The 24,789-nt window shown below is 56.7% G+C and overlaps 7 protein-coding genes across 7 annotated transcripts; 4 read left to right on the forward strand and 3 right to left on the reverse strand.

Moving 5' to 3' along the window:
* Positions 1–550: 550 nt before the first annotated feature.
* On the reverse strand, positions 551–1,143 carry DCS_01444 (Transcriptional Coactivator p15 family protein; the record flags this gene model as incomplete). Its single annotated transcript, XM_040798776.1, has 3 exons — positions 551–778; positions 829–933; positions 994–1,143. The coding sequence occupies 3 exons, from the start codon at positions 1,141–1,143 to the stop codon at positions 551–553; spliced, it is 483 nt and encodes a 160-aa protein (XP_040659659.1).
* Positions 1,144–2,696: 1,553 nt separating this feature from the next.
* On the forward strand, positions 2,697–6,215 carry DCS_01445 (PX domain-containing protein; the record flags this gene model as incomplete). Its single annotated transcript, XM_040798777.1, has 2 exons — positions 2,697–2,722; positions 2,855–6,215. 2 exons carry the CDS (start codon positions 2,697–2,699, stop codon positions 6,213–6,215), a joined length of 3,387 nt encoding a protein of 1,128 aa, XP_040659660.1.
* Positions 6,216–8,403: 2,188 nt separating this feature from the next.
* Positions 8,404–10,389, reverse strand: DCS_01446 (uncharacterized protein; the record flags this gene model as incomplete). Its single annotated transcript, XM_040798778.1, has 3 exons — positions 8,404–9,276; positions 9,344–10,125; positions 10,179–10,389. 3 exons carry the CDS (start codon positions 10,387–10,389, stop codon positions 8,404–8,406), a joined length of 1,866 nt encoding a protein of 621 aa, XP_040659661.1.
* Positions 10,390–18,472: 8,083 nt separating this feature from the next.
* Positions 18,473–18,961, forward strand: DCS_01447 (uncharacterized protein; the record flags this gene model as incomplete). The annotated part of the gene is made up of 1 exon (XM_040798779.1): positions 18,473–18,961. The coding sequence occupies one exon, from the start codon at positions 18,473–18,475 to the stop codon at positions 18,959–18,961; it is 489 nt and encodes a 162-aa protein (XP_040659662.1).
* An 892-nt stretch (positions 18,962–19,853) lies between these two features.
* DCS_01448 (uncharacterized protein) lies at positions 19,854–21,983 on the forward strand (the record flags this gene model as incomplete). The annotated part of the gene is made up of 5 exons (XM_040798780.1): positions 19,854–20,658; positions 20,725–20,860; positions 20,945–21,051; positions 21,137–21,531; positions 21,606–21,983. The coding sequence occupies 5 exons, from the start codon at positions 19,854–19,856 to the stop codon at positions 21,981–21,983; spliced, it is 1,821 nt and encodes a 606-aa protein (XP_040659663.1).
* Positions 21,984–22,072: 89 nt separating this feature from the next.
* DCS_01449 (uncharacterized protein) lies at positions 22,073–22,818 on the reverse strand (the record flags this gene model as incomplete). Its single annotated transcript, XM_040798781.1, has 3 exons — positions 22,073–22,338; positions 22,389–22,552; positions 22,685–22,818. 3 exons carry the CDS (start codon positions 22,816–22,818, stop codon positions 22,073–22,075), a joined length of 564 nt encoding a protein of 187 aa, XP_040659664.1.
* Positions 22,819–22,886: 68 nt separating this feature from the next.
* On the forward strand, positions 22,887–23,336 carry DCS_01450 (Telomere length regulation/capping, TEN1; the record flags this gene model as incomplete). The annotated part of the gene is made up of 2 exons (XM_040798782.1): positions 22,887–22,958; positions 23,031–23,336. The coding sequence occupies 2 exons, from the start codon at positions 22,887–22,889 to the stop codon at positions 23,334–23,336; spliced, it is 378 nt and encodes a 125-aa protein (XP_040659665.1).
* Between the last annotated feature and the right edge of the window lie 1,453 nt (positions 23,337–24,789).

Consider the following 24,789-nt stretch of genomic DNA (forward strand, 5'->3'; position numbering starts at 1 on the left):
ATGCAAAGCTTCCTTATGAAGCTCGATTTTCTTTCCAAGGCATGAACTCGTCATGGTGACGATGCGTTAAATACGGGCTGGACTACGACCGTGATCAGTTCGACCGCGTCCACACACGACATGTTGACATCTGATGCAAGACACAGTGGTACGGAATGAATCGTCCGCTGACCAGCGACAGTCAACAGCCTTTTCCCTTTGGGCCACGTTTCTACAGCGAGCTTGGGAGTCGGCGCTGTCCAAGATGAACACGACACTTCTGCCAGCGGCGACGACATTTGGTCCTCGAAGAAGTACTGAAATCGTTCTTGACTAGCGGGGGGTGGTGGAAACATTTTCAGCACCGTTTCTCCTCAAGACTGTGTCAAATCTGTGAATGCGGGCGCAACGAGAAAAACCCACGACAAGCAACGCAAATAGAGGAGCCCGCGGGCTGTCAACGCCCAACTCCCAAGAAATGACTCGAACTGAAACCGTTTCCCAACCCTACTTGACCCTGTGACTGAAATTTCGAAGCCTGTGTGCGACGGCGAATGTATTTTTTTCTTTCTTACTTTTCGTCCTCGTCGCTTGTCGTATCAAAGTTGGCCTTGGCCGCCTTCGTCTTTTCGCCCGTCCCCGGTTTGGATTTCTCAGCCTTGGATCCCTTCATCACCATGGCCGTCTCGCCGAGATGGTTGGCTTCGTCGATTGGCTGGCCCATCTCTTTCAAGGCGGCGCTGATGGCGGGAGCGGCTCGGATAAGCGCCGTGTACTGCTCCACGGACAGGGAAATGCCCTGCAGAGGTCAGCAAGTACCGGGCAGCCAGGCAGCGGAGCACGCAATACCTTCTTGCCTGGAAACATCTTGCCGTCTTTGTCGTAGTATTCTCGAATGTTCACCATGGTCATGTTCTTGAACTTCGAAATGCCGACGCGCCTTTTGGACGACAGCTGCAAGCCTTGTCAGTTGACTCGATACCTTCTTTTCATGGCTGCTACGGCTGTCCTCACCTCCCAGTACGGTTGGCCTTCATCATCCTTGCCAACGGGCCCGTGAGCCGAGTCGGCGGTCTTGCTCTTCTTCGAGGCCTTGGCCACGACCTGGCTCTCGCCCTCGTTCGAGTCGAAGCTGGCCCTGCGCTTGTTTGGGTTGGGCGACATGTTGCCGGAAACAGGACAAGGCAATTTTGTCTCACTCGAATGCAGCTGCAAGCTGGAGCAGCGGTTGGTTGGTGGATAGCTGGCGGATATGAACCGCGGAAGACGCGATCGTTCCATTCCGATGCGCACCTGAACGCCAAGTCACGTGACCCATCTCGATCTCGATCTTCCGATCACTTCTCTTCGATCTGCGCTCCTACCCAAGATCCAATGTACTTACAGCTACTCCGTACTCCGTACTGTACACTGCATACGGCACTTGAGCACATGCTCAAAACTACAAGCACAAATAATACAGTATAATTGCCGCACTTGATCATATGTACTTGTACCGTACATAGTTGCTCAGAAAATGAACCTGCTCCACAACAAGCAGGCAACTTCTCCATTGCTAGCTGATCCTGCCCCCTTTGAATACTTGTACTTATACTCAAGTATATGTAACTACGCTGCCGAGTTGTGACAGGATGACCCGACCGCTGTCTGTGACGTAATCACGCGATTCTCGACGGGACGAATACTGGCAGTTTGAGCTTGCGCCAATACGACGTATAGGCAATTCGTAAGCGTGTGCATCCTAGGCAGATCTAGCCAAGTAGGTGTCATTGCCAAGAGGCTGACCCATCCTGCCACGCTGCATGGAGTTGGGTGTTGTTGCCCCTTTGTCGAGGGATATTCACCGCAGGATAAACAAAGACGCATCGCGAACAAACTCATCCCTTCACTTCCAGCACGAACGAGAGGCTCGCGGTGGCTCCAATGTCTCTCATGTCGGCTATCGGCAACCAATGTATCCCTTGGAGTTACGGAGTAACATCACACCCATTGATTGTGTCAGCATGGGGTCCTTTCGCGGGAGGGACGGCGTGCCGCAAGTTCATGCCAGTGCTGCGTGAACACGGTCGAGCTGTACTCCGCACTCTGCAGCGCAATTCGATTGACTCTCGCTCTATTCCCGAAATCCAGATCAAGGAGATGAGCAGTTTAATACGGCAAGGAGCGGTCGACGGCCGGTCGTTGCCGACAACACTGATCAAGGCTATCAATTGATCCCGAGAACTGGAAAGCGTCGTACGGTTCAAGGAGACAAGTGCCGTGACCTTCCAATAATTATCCCACAATTGATGCTGAAGTGTCGCAAGGGAGGCAGGCATTGAGCTGACGCTTTGATTGACGCGCTACATGCCAGTTACAGTACTCCGTACGGAGTACATCATGACCAGTTCAGAGCGAATGACGTCGAGAGCCAAAACACCGCTGAGTACAGTGTACACTGTACATGTGCAGTTACCTAGACAGCCATGCTTGGTGCCCATGTAGTGCCTGGGCATGGGGCAATACGGAGTGCCGTACCCAAGTTCTCCGCAGGTACTCCGTACAAGCTACCTGACCTGTTTGGACGCGAACGGTAAAGGGTGAGGCGCAACAACGTACGTTGGGACTCGTACGACGACGGGGAGACCACCGAAAGGAGGCCTAGTGAGGACCCTCAAGGTTTTTTACGGTAGGCTCCGCAGGCTCCGCTCGGGGTACTTTTCCCATCCCCAGGGACGATGGACTGGGGCATGTACGCAACCTGGTACGTACTGTGATACCGCTAGGAATACGGACTAGAGAGAAGCTCAACATGGCCAAACTGCACCCTCGAACAATTCTCCTGCATCCCCCTCGATTTCCATTTGCATAATCATCCAACCTGTCGGTACGACAGGACACGGCACGGCACGGCAGGAGACGAGACGATACGGTACGATAAGATACGATTCGATACGATTCACACACCGCAGCCCGGACATGCTGCCGGCATTCCGAACACCCGCGTCGACATCCTCGCGTTAAGGGCCAGCTTGCCAATGTCTTCATCTCTCGACGTGCAACCCCCAAACGTCATCCTCGAGCAACCTGCAGCGGTCGAACCAACGAGCGAGACCGGCGTGCGGACCCCGAGATATGATGACGAAGCAGAAAAGCCAAGCGTCGAGACGGAGCAAAACCTCCCGCCTGTAGAGGCGAACGCTCGAGCTCAGGATCTTGCCACGGCAGCCCTTCGTTTCCTCTCAACGGCGACGCCAACGACCCTTGCAGGGATTGCAGGCGCATTCTCCGCCATCACCTATGCGCTCCTTGGCAAGTTTGGTCTCCTGGTCATAGGTGCCGTTGGAGGAGTCGTTGCCTTTGCCTCTCTCGAGGTCAGCCGGCCAGCGATTGGCAGAGCGGTACGAGGCGAAAAGGCACCCGAGGTGCTGGAGAGATTGTGGCTCGAACTGCAGAATACCAAGCCTCAGGATGTCGAGTGCAATGGGGAGCAAGGCGATGAGCCTGCGTTCAAGGCCTTTGACGACTTTCGCCCGGAAACGCGCGAGTCTTTGACCGGCCTGGTCGACGCCATCATCCGAGACTACATCAACTCGTGGTACGGCCCTATGATACCGTCCGACCACTCATTCCCCCTGGCGTGCCGAAAAACGGTCAACTCGTGCATCTTGGCCATTTCGAACCGCATTTCACGGAAACGACCTGCCGATTCGTTCCTCGACCTCCTGACCAACTGCTCCTCCATCATCATTGCCCTCCTGTCGGAGCTGTCGGCCGCTTTTGCAGACCTGTCACCCGACTCGAACATGACGGCCGCGGACGCCGTCTACAATTACCTGGCCACCAACCCCGAATCCCGATTGGCAAATCTTCTCAACCAGAGACAGCAGGCGGCCAAGTTCAAGATGGTTGCCGAGGACCTCTTGGGGTTTCTCGATCGAAACACGCAGAATTGCGACCCGGCTCGCATCTTTCTGCGGGAATCACTCGCCAACTCGGTCTTGGAAACGGCGTTGCAGACATGCAGCAAGGCTGAGTGGATCAACAGCTGGATCGTCTACCTCCTCGAGGCTGGCGAGCCGGACATCAACCACGCCATCGACGTTGGCATGCAGACGGGCCGCGACACCGGCAACGACGTGTTTATAGACTTGGACGGAAACCTGGGCAACATCGGAATCGCCAAGCCGAAGCGGCCGAGCGCGGACCTCGTGCGACGCAAGGAGTCGATGGCGCGCCGGAAGAAGCTCGGCAAGGCGGACGAGAAGTTGGAGGAGGTTGCGGATGATGAGGTGAACAGGGTGGGCAACGCGAGCTCACGAGCGGAACCGCCAAGCCGAGATTCCACTCGCATGGAGACGCCGGAGCAGACGAATCAAAGCACCGGCCTTGGGCTTGCCGTACCAAAGTTTTCTAAAAAGGAGGAGGCTGTCATGGAGACGCTGACGGCCCCTGGCTCCGACGACTCTCTGAAACAGTCCCCATCCCGCGACACGTCGTCGAGCGACTATTCCTCCAGAGAGGAAGACGGAAACACGCCCGGCACGCCAAGGTCGGCCGAGGGCACCTACAGTCCCAACGTGTCGCCTCGAGGAACGACCGTGCAGCAGTTTACAAGTTTCGATCAGATCGTGCCTCCCGCCCAGGGCGATGGCTCGGAGGAAGATGCGCCCGCCAAGGTGCCGCTCACTCTGTACAATGCTGCCTTTACCTTGTCGGACGATAGCACGAACGACAGCAGCAGGATCCGAACGAAACCGACCTGGGACTACTTGATTCAAGTGGAGCCCTCGTCAGCGTCCTATCCCGGGTGGATGATCGTGAGGAGGTACTCCGACTTTGAGACCCTGCACGAGATCGTCAGGCGAATCGCGACCATCTCGGGCGCGACGGCGTTCACGGAGCTCCACAGGGCGCTGCCGAACTGGAAGATACACACGAGGGAGTCTCTGCGCGGCGAGCTCGAGAGATACCTGCGTGATGCATGTTGGTACCGGTCGCTGGCGGAGAGCGAGGGCATGAAGAGGTTCTTGGAAAAGTCCCAAGGACACACCCACACCCACTCCAAGTCTTTTGGCTGGGAGACAGTCGGCAAGAACATGCTCGACGTTCTCGCCACCGCACCCAAGGGGGCCATGGAGGGCGGCAAGTCGATCGTCGGGAACGTCAGCGGCGTCTTCGGAAGCTTCCCCAGCCTCGGCAGGAAGTCTACGGCGCAGTCTGTGGAGCTTTCACCGAGCTCCAGCCGTTTCCCCGTAGCCGGCCACTCGCCATCGGTCAGCGGAAAATCTTCAGCCAGGTCGGAGCGCGCCAGCAGCGACAGCCAGCGATCGTCGGTCGTCTCCATCCAGCCGGCCAAGATGCCGCCGATGGACAGGCGGCCGAGCTGTCAGTCGACCTGCCAGTTTCCGGGCGACAGTTTGGGCGACGGCGACGGCGACGCCGCCAGAGTGGGCCGTTCCGAGGGACTCGAGATTGCGTCGGGTCCGACCAGTGCTCGTCCTAGCAGGGATCACAGTCGGGCGTCGAGTCTGGCTCTCCGGTCGCCCGAGTCCTCCGGCATCGAGTACTCGAGGCTGCCGCCGCCGCCGGACGAGATGGCTTCCGACTACGAGGCCTCGGTGAACGGCGAGGAGGCCGGGCCGAAGCCGAGCGAGGGCGCGACGACGCAGCCAACGCCCCGTAACAGCTCGCAGACGGAGACGACGGCGTCGACGAACGGGGCAAAGAAGGTGGCGACGAAGGCGGCGAAGCAGTACGCGCAGATGTCGGAGCAGGAGACGCGCGTCGCCGTCGAGCTGCTGTTCGCCGTCATCAACGAGATGTACACGCTGTCCTCTGCCTGGAACATCCGCCGGACCCTCCTCGCGGCGGCCAAGTCGTTTCTGCTGCGGCCGGGCAACCCCTCCCTGCTGACGGTGCAGTCGCTCATCCAGTCGTCGGTGCTCGACGCCAACACGTCGGATGCCGGCGTCGCGGCGTCGCTGCGCAAGCTCCGGGAGAACACGATGCCGACGGAGCAGGAGCTCGCGGGCTGGCCGGCCGAGCTGACGGCGGAGGAGAAGGAGAAGCTCGCAGTCAAAGCTCGGCGGCTGTTGATTCAGAGCGGCGTGCCGACGGCCCTGATGGGCGTCATGGGCCAAGCCGCCACGGGCGAGGCCCTCGGTCGTGTCTTTGACTGCCTCCAGATCGAGGAGGTGGCGCGGGGCATGATATTTGGGCTCATACTGCAGGCCGTGAGGGTTTTGACGCATTGAACACTCCCTCTCGTCCACTTTTGCAGCATCAGATGAAATACGAAACAGGGGAGGAGATGCGGATCACGACATATGTCTTTGATGGAGTCCTTTGGCATGGTACATCTGGGCGTCAAGAGCAAACTTGGATTGCGCACGATGCGCACGCAGAGTGTCATTGTAACCATATATAGATCAGTACTTGTACTTGATAAGGAGCCCGCGTCTGCTGAAAGGGGAGAATGCATATGCATTCCCGGGAGGCACACGAGGGCATCGCGACAACAGCTTCGGCGACGTTTTGTCCATACTAGTACTTGGTGCATGGTGCTCTGGACCGCCTTCAAGTATAATCCCAATCAAAGTCCACATCATACGTCTCGTCAGTCGATCCATTGTCAAGAGCGTAACAGCCAAGACAATCCAGGTTGATGTCCATCTACGTGTCGTATGAAAAATGGTCGCTAAAAATGATCCAACCGCGGCTCAACAATGGTCAGAAGCTGTCATGAAGTGGGATCATGCAATATTCACTGAAAGCACAAACCGGTCTCGAAAGGATACACATTCTTGGGCGTACCTTTTTGACGAGGAGAAAAGCTAAATTTCTTTGACAACTTTGCATGTACGTTCATCCACTTGGAGGAACGATACGATAAGAGTCACGGGACTCGTGTGTATTATTTAACCATTGCATTGTTCGTGACCGTAGTCCAACATACACGAAGGAGACTTGTATTCATATCTGGAGTTCAATCCGTTCAGAGTTTGAACGAATACTGCTGGAGACTGTGTCGGCAGGTTTTCCCTGCAAGGTGCCAACAGCTTGCTCTAAGGCCGTTAGCTAACTACGGACTCGGCGAGTGGGTATTAAAAGCCATAGTTGTTTCTCGGCGTTTGGTTTCTGGCTAGGGAATTGGGGGATCCCACGCCGGGCCGCGACGCCCTGTAAAAGTATTGCACCTGGCAGCATTGCAGCGTATGTACGGAGTACATACTTGCGTATAGTATAATCTAAGCTGGATGCAAGTACATGTACGTACTTAGTAGGTCAGTTCCATGGGGCGGTGGTGGTGTTGCAGCGTCAGCATTCTGGTGCGGTATTTTGGTAAGTCTATGTCTTATCAAATAGGCGGTAGTTGTCTTGATAAGACTACCCAGCTGCCGGAGTCCTTCGGTACAGCTTGCAGTCTGTGATCTAAGTTGAAGAGTTGGGCCAGCAGCAAGATGGACAAATACCGGTAGTACAAATGCCTTTTCATCGGCAGCATTTATGGAGCAGTACAATAAAGCAACATGGTAGGTCGGCTGGTTGGTCTTGGGCGACTTCATTGTACGAATAGCTAGGACATAGCGCTTAGGTTCAACAGATTATCTTGGCAGCCTCTCTTACGGCCTCAAATGATACGACTCTATCATTCAGGCTCGTTAGGGCAGGAAATGTAGCACGATAACTTCAATATTGGGTAGGTCATTGCTGACCGTTGTGAAGCTTCACCACTGTTGTAGCCTAGTATTAGGAGGAAAGCCCGTACCAAAATAAGCGGTATCGGCACTTCCCTTTGTCATGCCGCATGTAGGTCCATTGTGGTGACCGTTTGATAGACCTCCATGAAGTCTAAGAAACCTTAAACTCCGTATCTTGTGGAGCCCCACAAGGTCCTCCCGCTAATGGACGAGCCATTCAGATTTCCAACGGCAACGCCACGAGAACGCCATCATACAGATGAGTTTCGACCTGGATATCACCATATCATGAAGTCGCGTGCAAGTTGCACTCGCGGTTCACGATGAATCCACGCCATCCAAAGCTAGGTGAAGCGAGCGTCGTTGTGACCAACCGGTATACATGTATGTAGTTCACAGCGATGCCATGTGGTAGTGGCGACGAAAATTACATTGTTCTATGATATGATCTATTCGCTGCGAATAATGACGACATTTAGTCAAATGTGTGCACTGATGTCGGCGATGGAAACCAGCGTGAGGGGCAACTGATGCCCGCGATACGTGGTCATTGCCTGTCGCAAAACGGGTATCGAAACGGAAGCAAGAAGAAGTGGAAGAAGAAGTAGTAAAGAAGTTGAGGAAAGTGGAAGAGAATGAAAAAGAAAAAGAAGACGAAGAAGACAAAGAGAAAGAAAAGAGAGAGAGCTGAGAGAGGAGTGAAGGGGGGGGGGGGCAAAAAGGTGATCCCAACGTGGCCGCTTCACGGCCTAAAGACAGCACTCGAGAGCAGATATTGCTTCTGGGCCGATACCTCCCGCGGCTGCGTCGTGGGAACCGGCGCAGCAGGTATGGGGGGGTTGGCGAGCCAGGTGTTGTCCGCTGGCGTATCGAGTGGCGGTGTGGTATAGTTGTTGGGCAAGGCAGTGGTGTAGTGCGTGGATGACAAAGGAGAGTCCTCTCGCCCATCCAGCTCGTGGCTAAGCTGCACCTCGCGCTCGATGCGTCGGTCATCCGCATGAGACGTCATCTGGGTAATCTCATCTTCAACGTCGGCCAGAAGGGTGTAGACGTCATCTCCGGCGTAGACCCGAATGCTCTCCACGTCCGTCCGCCTCAACGTCGTTGTCCTCGGCGCCGGGCTCCCTCTCTGTTCCGCTGCTCCCGGCTCGGGGGGTAGCTGCTTGAAGACGCTCGACAATATCCTTTTAGGCGATTGCTCGCCGCGGTCGGCGCGGGTGACGTACGCCTTCGACGGACTCCTCGGCGGCGTCGCGACATCGTGATGAGACGGTGCTCGCGTCGCCTTCTGCCGTTGGGATGAGCCATCGTGGGCAGAAGGCGCACCGCGACCAACCGGAAGCAGGATGGCCGCCGCGACGTGCTCCAGCAGCTTTTGCCGGACCCGGGTCCGTCGGTTCTCCGCCTGCTCCAACTTGGTGACCCATTCGTCGATGGAGGTATCCAGCTCGGCGAGCGCCTCCTCCTGCTTCAGCATCGACTCGTGACTGAAATTGGCCGCGCGGGGAGACCGGAGGTACTGGCAGATGCGAGAGTGGAGGTTGCGGCGTCCGGCGCGGAGTGAGGTGTAGGTACGACGGAGATATTCTGTTCGTTCGTCGAGACGGCGAAGTTCCTGTAGCACGCCTCTTGTGAGCCTGTGACCCCGCATGCTCGCGCCGAAACCATCGATCTGCACATACCTTGGAAAGCCCGTGGACGTCTTCCATCTGGAGAACTTCAAATCTCTCTGCTTGGCCGCATGCTTGCCTCTGCAGGTTCGCAACGTCGACGGCACTCATCCTGGTCACGGCATCGCTCGGCTTCCAGCCTTTGGGCAACTCCTGGAAGGCCTTCCGCTCCGAGCCGGGGTCCCCCATCGCTTCACCGACGTTGCTGGTCGGCACTTCGGTGCGCCTTCTGGCTCTGCCCCTGTCTCCCTGCCTCCCCGATTCTGATGCTCGTTGGTGACCATGGCCAGGGTCATAATGTGCATCTCCCGGCTGCAGCATCGCCGCAGGATCCATCGGCACGGGAGAACGATGCGCTTTCTCGAAAGAAGCGGAGCCAGGGGTCATTGGTAGAGTGGAGGCGGAATGGGCGCTCGTGGATCGTGCATAGGTGAGGTCGGGCGTTGACGCACTGGGCGAGAAGCGGGTGCGTGGCATGGGCGACACTTCCAGTCTGTTGGATCGTCCCTCCATCGGCGGTTGGCTGTCGGACCTGATCCGCGCCATTGATTCTTTCGATCTCAGCATAGAGCTGGGAGTACGACGATTCTGCATGTCATGGGGGGCGAGGTGCTGGGGCGACCGAGGTCCCGGCGAGACAAGAGATTGAACGTCGTTTATGGCGTTGGCCATGTCATAGTCAGCCCCGTGAAGCCCCGAGCTGGGCGCTGCGATTCTATGCTTGGTAGGACTCCCAACATCCTCGGGAGCGCTTCGGGAGCGCTCAAAGGCAGGTGGCCTCCCGGGAATCGTCGCTGGTCCGGCGTTAGCGGGAGGCTCGAGAGGGAAAGTGGAGGATAGCGCATACGGGAATCCATGCAGCCATCATTCAGCTGGTCCAGGTCCGGAGTAATGGTCGCCACTTGCCGGCGTATGGAATCCTGCGTGCTGACCTTGAGTCCAGCGGCTGTCGTGTCGGACTCTTCCGGGACGTGGTGATGGTTGCGCCCATTGTCCGACTGGGCCCCCCAACCGACAATCTTGTCGAGGGAGGAAGAGGTGGATGACGTTGACTGCATGGCCGTGCTGTTAGTCGCCGCCGGAAAAGCTGTGGAGATGGACGTGATGCCTACAGAATGATTCGAAGGAACCGGCGAGGCTGGCTTTGATATACTGGTTATGCACTTGGCGATGTGAGCCATGGTGAGACTGCGGCGGCACTCCGACCTGCAGTTCCAATGTTCCCTGTTCTGCTTTGTCTCGGATGGAGAAAGAAAATATGATGAAGATGAACAAAACGACGACGGAGAGCAAGGTGCAAGACAACAATAAAAGGGAAAAGTGCAGATGGGCGTGGATCAAACTGCTGGCTGTGACAGAGGCGCAGGAGGTATATGTCTGTGTCTGTCGGCCGTGGTCTGGACGGAGAAGCCGGGGCAGAGTAATGCGGACATTGTTCGCATCGGAGCTAGCCAGCAAGCAGTGGCCGGGGCCACCCCGCCGCAGTGGAGAGGGGCTTCGTGGTCAAAGAAGCTGATGCTGGCCAAAACTCTGAGACACGAAGCTTGACCTGGTCTGGGATGGGCCGTTTGGGCGCGGGGGATCAACGGTAGTGGTGGTGGTGGTGGTCATGGCCGTCGTGGCCATGGTGGGTAATCCTTGGTGCGTGGTGCCATGTGGTTGTGGTGTGCGGGGTGGGGGCGGAGGCGTAGGCGGTTGGCCGCAAGGCGGACGATACTTTGTTTGGGCGTCCACACGGCGTTGAAACTAGCCCAAGGCTGCGGATTATTGCAAGCATGGCACGACGGCCAGTACTGACCGACGCTCCAGATGGGACTTTGACATTGGCTGGTGGGCCAGAAACCAGGGCGCAGTTGCAGGGCAGCGCCTCTGGCCAAGGGACGGCGTCGAAAGTGCTCTAGCCCCTTGGGTGACCCGATTCGTACGAGGAGACTAAATGGTTCACGGGGTCGCATCGTCGGTCGTAGCGTCTGAGGGTCAGGCGGCTCCACCAGCGGGCGGGTGGCACAAGCATTGGGGTGATGCCGACACGGTAGAGCGATCCTGGCTGCCGATGTTCGCTGGGCGAGATTGATTAGATCGAGCAGGCCAAGCAGGTACGGTACGCTGCCCACATGCAGCAGCATCCTCGGCACAGTCTGCAGTCCCACCCCACCGGGAGTTGTGCGTCGGAGCAGGAGATGACGGGGAGCAGTGATGGAGCATGAAGCGTAGGTCCGGCGAAGCGACGAAGCGGCGAAGCGGACCGTCGCTACCACTGCGATATGGCTGTCGGACAAGATGAGGGCATCACACTGTACAGCCCGCGCTTGGCCGTTGACGCGTTGGCATTCGAGAGTGAGTGCATGCACGCGTTGGCCCACGAAGCCATTACTGCGGCCGCGAGGTTCGTGTAGCAGTACGTGTGCGTGTACTCCTTAGTCGCGGTAGCAGTTGGCGGTAGTGCTGGCAGAAGTGGTTCTGGAGCGGTAGCAGCACCAAGAGCGGTTGTGCATCCCTCGTTGCGGGGATATCGACCAAGGGACGTCCGACCGCCCAGAAGGGGATTTTGGACCCCCATCAGTGCGCAGCAGAAGCAATGGTACATGCACTCCGATCCGTCAGGCTAGACGAAAATATTGGCCGACGACAACTCCGACTCGCAACGGATTCTTCCCTTGTCGCCGCTAGATGACGAAATGACGAATCATTCCATGCCGCTCGTGAACCGGGCCGCTCGTCGGCTAGATGGAGGCCAAGGGCGGTCGATTTTGCCGCCTTCTTTTTCTCTTTCGAACGCTGCTCCCAGAGGAGGACATTGTATCGCTCTCGTGCTCGCAAGGTACTCCGTACCGATCGTCGACTATGGGAGACTCGGGGATTCGAGAAACGTACCCCCTGCATCGGCCCATCTTGTTCGCCTTGGGGAGAAGCGAGGGGGACGAAAAGGATACGGTGGATGGAAATACCCCGTCAGACGTGAGAGAGGTCGGAAGTCGCTACTAAAAACTGCAGTACCTGCCAACGACAGGTTACAGACAGGTACGATGCAATTGATGCATGCGGCACGCCTGCCTTTCTGGACGAAAGTCACCCTGCACCTGCCCCCACTATCACGATGTAAGTAGTTGTACGGAGTACTCCGTACATGTACTGTATATGCCGTATATTACATGCAAGTAATTAAGCACAAGCAAGTACTCCGTACAATACTGGTACCTGTAAGTGAAGGTGCTTGTGCAGAGTACGGAGTACGGAGCACAGAGTTGCCTCTATTTTGCTGCCTCCCCTCGTGTACTTTATTTAGCATAGTTGCCAATGCAAAATCTCTTCCTTTTGGTTTCCCGGCATGGCCCATGTTCGCAGGTGCCTTGCTCCAAGGAACGAGTGAGCGTTGCTACCGTCAGTCAACAGGGCCAAGACAAGCAGCTCTCTTTGCAACCGGCCACACCACTCATGCACGCACTGTAAAAGCAAGAGGTCGTGCGCATTGCTGCACTCGTAGCTTGCATGCCACTGCATAGTGGTATTGTAAGTAATACTACGGAGTAGGTACTACACAGATGCGAACCCTAGTAGGCAGCATACGGGCCGTGCTGGTGCGTCAATGCTGCAGCCATCTACCCTGCCCCGTAGTTGATGTAACGGTGCAGCAGCGCGAGTAATTAGTACCTGCATGTGCTCCGTAACGGGTCCAGCAAGGCATCAACTGCAAGTACAACTAATATTACTTACATGCAGGATCTGGACGAGGCATGGCGGGAATGCGCTTGCGATCAACGGCCAAGCACGTGTGCAGTGATATTACCCTGCAAGCATTACAGCCAGGACAACCACGAGCAAAGTACTCCGTACTAGGTACGGAGTACTCGGTAGGCACTCCGAACATTCACCGTCATTGCTGCCCCCGACTCTTTGACGACGGCAGGATCGGTGGCCGTGGCAAACTGGGTCCTCATCTCGCAACCACGCAGCGCACGCACACCCAAATGATGCACCCATACCAAGTACGTACAAGCACTCGCATCTACTGGAACGCTTGCTCGGAAAACCCTGTAAGCCATTCGGTCGATTCACGATTTGTCGTTGGAACTTGCAAATGTCGCCACGACCAGCTTCATTGGGGCACCTGCCCACGTGCAGGTGACAGGCCCATCCACTTGTCGTAGCACTTTTGTCGGTAGGTAGATGCGCGGGTGCAGTAGGTACCGTGCTCGTATTGCAGCCATCTTCCTTTCCTTGGCGGTTGCCCGCCCGTTAGGTCGGCTGAAAGATGGCTTCGTTTCAAAGGCCCCTTTCGTTACAGTAAGTGTACCGGCCTTGTTCGTGCCCACCTTGCCCTCCCGTTCCTCCTTTTCTGTTTCGTCGGCGGGGGCCCGAGGGGCATGGTTGGTCAGTGGCAGGACCATCGTCAGGACCATTGACAGGAGTGTCGGGTACGCAGCACTCTGTAGACCACGGTGCGTTGGTCGCTCGGGAAGCCGGACGGACTGTCGGGACTCGGGACTCAGCAACCATGATTGTCAGCTGGCGAGACTGGAGCGGCCGAGCTGCACCAGTGACCGCATGAGGCAGGAGAGCGGCGGCGAGGCGTCGAATCTGAAGGAGACTAGGAGCCCGACCTTGGGCTTGCCAACACGACTTGGCTCTTGGAAGCCGAATGCCTACCGCTACTGGTATCCGTACATGTCGCGACCGGAATCAGGTACGGAGTGCGGAAATCAGGTACGGGGACAGGCACAGCCTGCTAGTGAGGCGTTACCAGAACTAAAGCACCGGCAAGGCCGCTTGAAAAGCTTCCATGGCTTCCAATTCCCCTGGCTGCGCCTCAGTGGCTTGCCGCTACAACTTGGCACGAGTAGGTGGCTGCTAAAAACGTCGACGAAAGGCGGCGAGCGAAGACGCCACGCTGAATATCGGCCGATGACGAGGCAAGTGGAGCCGAGGCGCGCATCCCGAACTGGCCGCATCGCCACGTTTGCCAGTCGACGTCCGACGGTTGAACGGAAGCTCGAAGAAGGAAAAGCAGCTTGCAAACCGCTTGGCAGTCGTGGGCACAGCGGCTGAAAAAAGGGGACGGTAGGTTTTGGCGTGCCGCCGTCGACTTGACCTTGCGAAGCCGACAACCTCACTATCCATCGGCCGTTTCGGAGGGATTCAACCTAACGGAGAAATCGTGCCCGGGGACTTGACCACAGCAGCCGCTTGCTTATGGCGTCAAGCCATTCACTGACTACGGCTACCTGCGGGCAGATAGATGGATCCCGTATCGCTTGCGGAGTACAGAGCACGGAGTACTGCAAGTATAGATGATAAAAATAGTGAGGACAGGCCAGCCCGTCAAGCCAGCCCGTCAAGCCTGCCCGAGTGCTATATCCATCTCTCTCCAGCGGTTGTGCCCCTCGTACCATCCGTGCCTGCCTTGGGTACTCGCTCCAGTGCCCTCTGTCCAGATCGCGCCTGCACCATACCCCTTTGGACTTGGACACAGGTTCAAACAGCGCCACTTCAATCGATCACTTGTGGCGTAGAAATCTCGCCAAACTTGCAGGCTTCCACGCTTCCTTCCGCAACTGCATCTGCTGGCCATCATGGCCTGCTCGTCTCCCCATGGAATACGGTCATTCCGTTGTTCGTCGCCTTGCCCCATGCTGGGCGGGGCAGTCAGGCCATCAGTCCATCTCGTCGACCATGCAGGCCGCCGCTCCCGAGCCCGGGACGCTGAACACGACGCTGAACAGCGCTGGCGCTTGCATCATGGACGGATAATACCGACTCCCTGGCTCATCAAGTCGAGACATTGATGGTCATGAACCGTCCCGCCCGCCGCATCAAGCCGTGTGTCTGCCTGCCTGTCAGTGTGCACGACCACTGGCCGATGCGCTGAGCCGCTGAAACTCCCTGGTCCCCGCACGACTGGGCAGGCGGCTGGCCTTGAGCCCGTGTTTTTTTCCTTTTCGCAGGCCTCGTCGCATCCAAGGTGGATTTTCGGCATAACAGCGACGAAATAAATATTGTGCCGTACTGGACGCGTACAGTACTGCACTTTACGCGTGCATGCATTTACTCCGTGCATGTACTACTTACTTACTTACATGCTCCGCGATCAAACTGCAAGTCCATGGTTTCCAGACACTAATTATTACCGTGTGTACTCTGTGCGGAGCATTTTTACCTCGTATTACCGGTACAGTCCGTGGCACTCATACTTGTCAAACCCGTCTGGCCTTGCGTGTCCCAACTCCATTCAGCGTCTCATTCAGCCCGTTGTATGCCTACCTACCTACGTGACACGAGCATGCACTTAAAGTGCAAGCACTCCGGATTCACGTCAATGCAACAGCAGCGCGCACGGTGACCGCGGGTGCCCTACCGAGCACTCAGAATCCATAAATCGTTACGAGTACGGGGGGTGGATGCGGCATTCTGCAAGGCACGGCAGCCGTGCGCCATGCCTAAAATCTGATATCTGCCAGCCTCCTCGCATTTGCCATCATAATTCACAAGCAGATCGGAGTCGTTCGGCGTTGTCGCCTCCATGCAAGATGAGCCCACCTCTCACTGGGCATACTCGCCGCCTCGGTTCCCGCAATCCCAACCAAATTTGCCATCTTCTATTCTTCGTCTAGCTCGGCCGATACCCGCCTCGCTGGCACGGCCGTTTCAAGGTGAAGTGAATGAACCGATAGGCCAACGCTGGGCGCTATCCTCGACGCCCTCCGGCTGTCAATGGTCGACTCGTCGCCTCGACGCACACTTGCACGCACGGTACCCTCATGCCACTCGCGCATAAGGGGTCTCCGGTATGCCTGCGGCTGCTTGATAGTGTGCTATTCCTGGTAGACATTTTCGTATCCCTTGGAACTTTTCCTTGAAGGGATACCTGCGTTTCAAACCATGTCGTCCTCGTCCTCAACCTTGCCAGCAGCAGCGCACCTGCCCAGTATCGGAATTGAGGGGAAGGCAACCTAGGCTCTGACGATTGTCCCTCTATTGATGGAACTTTGGTCAAGTACGGAGTAGATTGCCCTTGTTCAAGATGCCTGCCCGTTTGGCATGCTGAGCAAGTGCGACGACGGGGGGCCTGAGCGTGTGCTGACGGGGATATCCTGGTCATGCTCCCCGGAGTAATACATGCACCTGTACAGGACGGGGTTGGTGTTGCTTTGTCTTTTGTTGGCCTACACGCTCCTGTAAGTACTTAAGTACAGTATTGTGCTTGTGCAAACTCTCAGCACAAGATGCACCCGTGCACATGAATACATCGCAAGTGTACTCCGTACTCCGTACTACGTACTTATGTACATGCAAGTACTGTAATCAATCGGTGCACCAATTTGTACATGCACGTACTACTTCATACGGTACACCTACAAATATGTACTTGCACATGTATGCATGTGCAGTACTGTATGTACTGCATTACTTGCTTACAAGAACGGAGTACGGAGTACAGTAATTGTAATTGCTCCGTACGCCGTACAGCGGCGAGAAAGGCATGGCTGTATTACAGTACTCCGAACAGAGTACTACCAGAGTACCCAAACATTCAGCCATCCCAGCACAAGTACTCTGCACTGTAATCTCATTATTGCCAGGTTCTTAAGTACTAGGTATCTACGGAGAATCAGATTGATGCAGTACACCTACGTACCTAGGTACATACTAATACCTACTGTTACAAGTTTCAGAACCTTTGTAGGATGTAGGAAGCACCGAGGGCTGACGAGGCTATCCCTCGCCACAAGCTACATTTTCCGCATTCCAACATGCGGGAGACAACAGAGTGCTGCTGCGGCTGAAACAACTATCAATCCGGCGGCGTTGCGGCAGCCATTTTGAGCAACAGCGTCGTGATGATCCATGGTCGCGTAGGGAGTCCTGTTTCTGCACACGGTCCGGCGGCCCGGGTTGTCACGGGGCTCCGGGAGGAACAAACCTGCATCTGGAAGGAGTGCTTGTAAATACATGTACCAGTCATCGTATTCTGCTGAGGATGACCTCGAGTACGGATACCTGATGAGCCCGAGACAAGCCGCCGATGGCTCGGTAAGTGGGGCCGGCCGGTTCACCAGGCGTCCAAATGCTATTAACGCTCCTACTCCTTACTCCGTAATAATTACAAGTCAACCAATTGTATGCTGAAGCGAAGGCCGGGACGGCGTCCTCGTGATACGAGCAGTGACGGGACCACACCTCGGCGACTACATGCACTTTCTCTATATACGTCCATCGTCGCAAACTCTCATTCATTTGACATCTCTACAGTACAGTCTGCCTGAACCATTTTCTCTTGCCTCCGTCTGTTGCCTTGCCGCTCGACCGCAACAATTTCCAATCCAACATTCGCCGTCATCACCTTGCCCGCAGGCCAGCTGGCCATATTATGCAACAGCTGGACATTGCTTGTGGTCATTCATTTGTCAAGTCTGTTCCAAACGCTTCTCCCTGCCCTGGGTCTCGGACCTGAACCCAAGCGTTAATGAAGGAGAGGGCACGGACGGTTCGGCAAGCTATTAATTATTGGCCCGACCGGAACAATCTCCAATCCATCATTCGCCGTCACACGGCTTCGCAAGCTCGGTCGTCCATGCATCTCATCGTCGACCTCGATTTCTTACATTGCCAACTGTTAGCTCTCGAAACAGCCTAGACATGTTGTGCACATCTTGTGTTTTAGTCATGTTGGAAATGCTTGCGGAATTCTCAATTTTCTCCCGCACGTCGTCTATCTTGATTCCCGAAAGTGCGAGAATGAGGCGGTTGAATGTTGCAACCTTTCGCTATATGATGGCGGTTCGTCGAGATTCACCAACCCTTGCATCGATTTCCTCGTGCAGAAATCCGCAACGTACCCCATCGTACTGGAACAACGAGTGCGCTCCATTTTCCATCAGTTCCGTCATGTGGTGGTCTGTTGGTATCGAGCGGCCGTTCGTAGTTGGGTGTAACGGAACCGAATCTTGCGCCCTGGAGATGTGCCGCGTGGTGTTGCTGTTACCGTACGTGCACACCACCTGGTGGAACTGGGTACTGCGGTACCGCTCAATTTTGCCACAGAACCAACGTCAGCTCCGACAGAGTCACTCTCGCCTCGAGATGACACCGCAGTCAGCCCTTTGAACTTCCGTCCATTGCCAGCATCCGTCGCAAGCAGTCAAAATGACCACCGGCGTCCTTGCTAACCCGCTGGGCAATCTTGCCGTCTCGCTACACCAGACCAGCACGTCGCCGCCGACGGTGAGGGTCAGTGTGGCCAACCACAACAAGCATCCCGTCACCATCCTGTCCTACCAATCGCCGCTCGACAAGATCGCTCTTCCTCTCGGCCTCTTGTCCGTTTCACCCGCCGGCGCCTCGAAGCCCCTCGACCTGCCCACCATCGAGGTGTCGCGTGAATGGCCTCCGCCGAAGGAGGCCCTCATCGTCGTCCCGCCCAGCGAGAGCGTGACAAACGACTTGGTGCTGCAAAGCCCCCAGGTTCCCATGGAAATGCTGGGCAGAAAGGCGGCCGTGGCCCTCAAGGGCCGTTGGATGGCCGTCTGGCCGCGGGACAGGAGCGAGCTCAGCGACGAGGAGATTGATCACTCGAGCCGCAGTGCCTCCTCCGGGGAGTTTACGACGGACGACCTAGAGATCATCATTGGGTAGGGAGGCTGGTGGGCTGCGTGCAAGAGGAAACCTCCTCCAATCCATCTGCCCCTCCACGTCCTTCAATTCCTGCAAAAACGGCGGCGTTGGGAGGACAAGGCATTCCGGTACGAGGTGCATGGTGAGGCGTGATAGGCACCCGCCGTGCCTCGCAGCCGGTCATCGTGGACGTATGGCTTCCGTTGCGCCTTGCTTGCAGAAGATGAAGAAAGTGTCGTCAGTTTGCCGCGTATTTCTTCCTGGAACCTTAGCAAGGACGGCTGCTGCGTTTGTTGCGTGCATCTAGGCCTAGGCAAAGACGCTTGAGAATGGTGATGCGCATGCAGGTTCTGATGATCCATCTACTGTACAGATAGATGCCAGCACCCTTACTGCCAACACACAAGCTGCCAAGGGGCACGTGTACTTACAGTAATACAAGTCATTTCTCCGTGCGGGCATCATGTCTCCTGTACTGCGTATTTATTGCTTCCAACATGATAAATAATACATGTGCTTGTATTCTAATACATACTTAACCGGAAGCCGAGGGCTCGATGATACCTATGGACAAGGTGCTGCCCCGTAATGCTCCGTAATGCCCCGTAATGTATGCTCTGTAATGGGGAGAAATTAGTTGTACGCCTACTGTATCTATTGTAGTTCCTGCTGAACCATCGTCTATTCGGGGCGGGGGCACACCCCCACGTGATACCCATACGTGCTGCGACCACAGCAATGACACCTTCCTTTCGTCGCCGCTCTCGGCGGCCAAAAGCAGATGGCCGCCTGTAGCCGGCCTTGGGCTCGATTGAATCACATGTCGTACTTCTCCTCCTTGAAAAGAATCGTCCTTCCCTCGTCCCCGCGACTTTCCATCAGCATCACGCGTCGGACCTTCGCAACGGCAACCATGGAGCCCAAGACGCGCGATCCCACGACGCTGTCCAACTACGGCGCCTGGCGCACCAAGCACACCGCCGTCGACTTCCAGCTCGACTTTGAGAAAAAGTGCCTCAGGGGATCCGTCGTCCTCCAGCTGGAGAACCAGACGGATCAGCCGAGCGGCGAGGTCGTCTTGGACACGCGTTTTCTCAAAATATCTGCCGTCAATGTCGATTCGAACGAGGCCCGCTGGGAGCTGAAGCCGCACTCGGATCCCTTGGGCGCTCCTCTGCACGTCTCCGTCCCCGAGGGGACTCCCAAGGGCCAGGTCATCGACGTCGCCATCGAGCTCGAGACGACGGACAAGTGCACGGCGCTGCAGTGGCTGACGCCCGCGCAGACGTCGAACAAGAAGCACCCGTACATGTTCTCGCAATGCCAGGCCATCAACGCCCGCTCCGTATTCCCTTGCCAGGACACGCCGGACGTGAAGTCGACCTTTTCCTTCAAGCTCACCTCGTCCCTGCCCGTCGTCGCTTCCGGCGTCCCCGTCGGCGACCACACGGCAACGCCGGGCACCGAAAAGCTCTACGAGTTTGATCAAAAGGTTCCCATCCCCTCGTACCTCTTTGCCGTCGCCTCGGGGGACATTGCTACCGCCCGCATCGGCCGTCGCAGCGTCGTCGCCACGGGCCCCAACGAGCTCGCCGATTGCAAGTGGGAGCTGGAGCAGGACATGGACAAGTTCATGGACGTTGCCGAGAAGCTCATCTTCCCCTACAAGTGGGGAGAGTACAACGTCTTGGTGCTGCCCCCCAGCTTCCCATACGGGGGTACGTATGCGTCCCGCGAACCGCCGTGAGAGAGGGAGGACCGTTCCTGACAGGCATCCTCCGCAGGCATGGAGAATCCCATCTACACCTTTGCCACGCCGACCATCATCAGCGGTGATCGCCAGAACGTCGACGTCATCGCCCACGAGCTGAGCCACAGCTGGAGCGGGAATCTGGTTTCCAATGCCAGCTGGGAGCATTTGTAGGTACCCGCTCGCGAGTCGACAACGTGGCGCCCGTTTCCTTGGTTGACCGGCCCATGCGCTGACCGCACCGTCGTCACCAGCTGGCTCAACGAGGGCTGGACCGTCTACCTCGAACGCCGAATTCAGGCTGCCATCCACGGCGAGCCCGAGTTTGACTTTTCCTCCATCATCGGCTGGAAAGGGCTGGGTAAGGCAGAGCGAACCGGCTCGTTCGAAGAAGCGCGGCATCCGGCATGCGCCGGGGTTAGGAACGTTGGCTGATGATTGCTCAGAGGACGCCGTCGAAATGTTTGGCAAGGACCACGAATACACCAAGCTGATCATCAGCCACGACAATGTCGACCCCGAGGATGTCTACAGTCAGGTGGCCTACGAAAAAGGTTTCCACTTCCTGTACTACCTCGATCGACTCGTCGGCCGTGACAACTTTGACAAGTTCATCCCCCACTACTTCACCAAGTGGTCGGGCAAGTCGTTGGACTCGTTCGAGTTCAGGGATACCTTTGTCGACTATTTCAACGGCCTCGGCGACGAGGAGCTGACCAAGAAGGTGGCGACGATCGATTGGGACGCCAGGCTGTACACGCCCGGACTGCCACCGAAGCCCGAGTTTGACACGACCATGGTGACCATGTGCTACGACCTAGCCGAGAAGTGGAAGGATGCGGTACGTGCCCGACCGACCTCTCTACCACCGGTGCCTTGCCCGAACGGAACCATCCGTTTCTGACCCTGGCCTAGTCCTTCGAGCCAAACGTCAAGGATGTCGAGTCCTTCACCGCGAACCAGAAGCTCGTATTCCTCGGCGAGGTGCAAAAGTCCGGCCCTCTCAGCGCCGAACGCGCTCAGCTCCTTGGCAAGGCGTACGACTTTATCTCGTCCAAGAACGTCGAGATCAAGACGGCCTACTACTTGGTCGCGCTCGAGGCCAACGACCCGACCTGCTACTACGGTGCAGCCGAGCTCCTCGGCCTTGTCGGACGCATGAAGTTTGTGCGGCCACTGTTCCGCGCACTGAACAAGGTGGACCGGAAACTGGCGCTCAGTACGTTTGAACGAAACAAGGACTTCTATCACCCTGTCGCAAGGGGCATGGTGCAGAAGGATCTGGGGATTTAAAAAACGAGCAAGCGTCGTGACGAGGAGGTCGGTGGTCGATCAGAGGCCTGCTTGTTACTAGCCGACGACGTGCAGGGGGCTGCCACCGCCTACTCCAGCCATGATGATTCCTGCATGACCGCTTCCCACGATCGGCCCCCTGTGCGTGCAAACTTTTCTATGGAGACGACATCTTTGTTGCCAAAGTTGCCGTACAGATGCGGGAATCCACCCTCCCATCGGATGGGATCATCGAACTTGGCGAGCTCAAACTTGAGCAGCCACAAATCGGCGGCAGAGGCAAAGAACCTGCCTGCCGTGAGGGGGACCTGTGTATGGTCATGGTCAGAATTTTCAGAATTGCGGTGCTTCGCAGCTAGGCACGCGTGCGTGCGGATGAATGCTGCCTTGCCTGTGTTGCAGTACTGAGGTGGATGAACCCATCCGACTCATCCAGCCGTGACAGGGGAAAGGCGTCTGGAATCGGTTCCGGAGGGGCGCTCGGGACGATCTTGTAGATGTACCGGGGCACCGAGCTTGACTTATCCATTGGATGCGGGAAGAAGAAGTGCCAAATTTTCAATTGGAGACTGTACGAATGTGGCAGAAGAAGCGTTGGTGTTTTCGGGGCGGGCAGTGCCGTGGGCGGGCATCCCATTCCCAAGCACCCACCTTCCCCTCTTCCGACCATGGCGGAGTCGCGAACTTGCCTGCTTGCTTACCTCAGGACCGCTCCGACTGACGCAGAGCTCAGCGGCAAAACTCCACAAGTGGGCTCGACGTCCATCCACCTCGCCAATTCGACATGGCCGTCATCCTCGACTTTCCCCACGCCATCATGGTTCTGCAATGTCATGTCATGCTGTGTCTTGCCTCTACTTGGTGGCCTGAAGCCTGACTGACGCTGAACTTACCCCGCCCGCCATGCCGCGGGGCCCGACACCATCGCAACTTTGCCTGTTGTCGGCGCTGGCGAAGCAGTCGGTCGGCGATAAAGTACGCTTCATGGGATGGTAGGTTCCCGTTGTTGTCCTCCACTTTCGGGCTCGATCCGGATCACGCTGACAGACTCGCAGTGTCACCGCATATTCCACCGCGTCGGCCATGCTCACTTTGGGCCATCGGTATCCGGCCGGCTCCAACGCGCTCGTGTCGGTCAACATCGAGTTGGTGCTTCAGACGCTCCAATCCGGCCTGACACGTGTAGGAGAGTGGGTGAATGTCATAGGGTACGTGACGGCGAAACCAAAGGCCAACGGATCGGCCGATGGGCCGGTTGCATGCGTCCAGGCCCTGCTCGTCTGGTCCACTGGCCCGTTGGATCTTCAGCGATACGAGGGGACGTTTGACCAGGGAGCGGCGCCTCCAACCTAGTGGGCGACACGGCGCAACGAAACAACTCGAAAGGGCGGTCGACCTTCACCACCACCTCGGTTGTGCAGCCAGCCGACGCTGGATGCCCGCATTTTCACCGGTTGCCAACGAATGAATGGGCCCGGCACCGATGGAAACACGGTCTTCATACAGCGAAATCTCGTTTGAATTCAACATTACCAAGTCGGCATGTGTCGGGTAATGAAGGGAGGGAGAGACTGACATCGATTCATTGGATGGAAACGTGACCACTTGGCCGACGGCACCTTGCCAGATGGTGTAGCGTTGCGGCGTGGAGACGCTCGATCCTCGCACCTCTTGGTATTACCTTCCACAGCCAGCGAACAAATGATGCAATTCCAGTGTATCCCGCCGTTTATCGCCACGCGCGCTTGGCTCAACTTCAAGGCACCTTCCATGTCCCGGCCTTCAAGATGACGGGCTCCTTGTGCGACTCAGCTTGCGCCACGCGAACCAGAGTCCGGGATGCGACGATGGTGCCGGTTTGATGCGGGCCATGACCGATGAGAAACTGCATCTTCTCCGAGTGAGGATCATCGTCGGCAGGGTGGCTGTTCATTCGTTTCCTAGACGTCGGCGGCCGCTGTATGAAGGCTGGTGAGACGCTTTACTGGCTGGGTCGCTCGGACGACGAGACACGACAACCGGCTGGTGCAGCGGTCTCTTCAGCGACTTTGCAGGACTCTCCTGAATCTTGGCTGCCATCTGCCTATCCCACAACTCCTTGGACTTTCGACATATATCGTCAATCTGCTCCTGAACGAGAATGGAGGAACCCGTCAGCCGGAGAACACACCGACGCTCGATCAGCTGCACTACGTGCTCACATCGGTCAAGCAGGCGCCCGGAGTCGATATCAGGAAGCCATCTTCTCCCTAATGCGTGCGAATTACTGTCAGGAACGAGTCGTCCCGAGGATCGTGGGTCATTCTTGGCATACCTCGAGGGTATATGGCCGTACCGTGGCTTGAGGGCCAAGGTGATACTGGAGCTCCTGCGTGATGACCCTTTTGTGTATATCCAGATGCGTTATCCAATATCGATTCATCGGAGACGACATGGCATGAGTTCAAACAGAGGAGGACGACGACGATGCCGCGTTCGACGACACAGAAGTGCCAGCGGGCGATGACGACATGTATTTATACAGGAACATTCGACGCTACGGTGCCGGACAACTCATCAGAATGCTTCCAATCACTACCGTTTCACGATCGAGGTCGAAAGAAATACGCATCGCCTGTGCCTGCTTCCCGGGGCCAATCAAAGGAGGGATTAGACCGAACTCGCCAGCATCGGCAAGGCATGTGGACATTCGAGATTTTCCATCAATGGCCGGTTGGTTGCAGAGTGTGCAGGGCTGGAAATGCGTCTTTTTGCGTGCAAACGCAAGTCTCAGGGCCATGATCCCTGTTGCTGCATCGAGTGATGC

The sequence above is a fragment of the Drechmeria coniospora genome, chromosome 01, assembly GCF_001625195.1.
Source record: "Drechmeria coniospora strain ARSEF 6962 chromosome 01, whole genome shotgun sequence".
In the NCBI taxonomy this organism is placed as follows: Eukaryota; Fungi; Ascomycota; class Sordariomycetes; order Hypocreales; family Ophiocordycipitaceae; genus Drechmeria; species Drechmeria coniospora.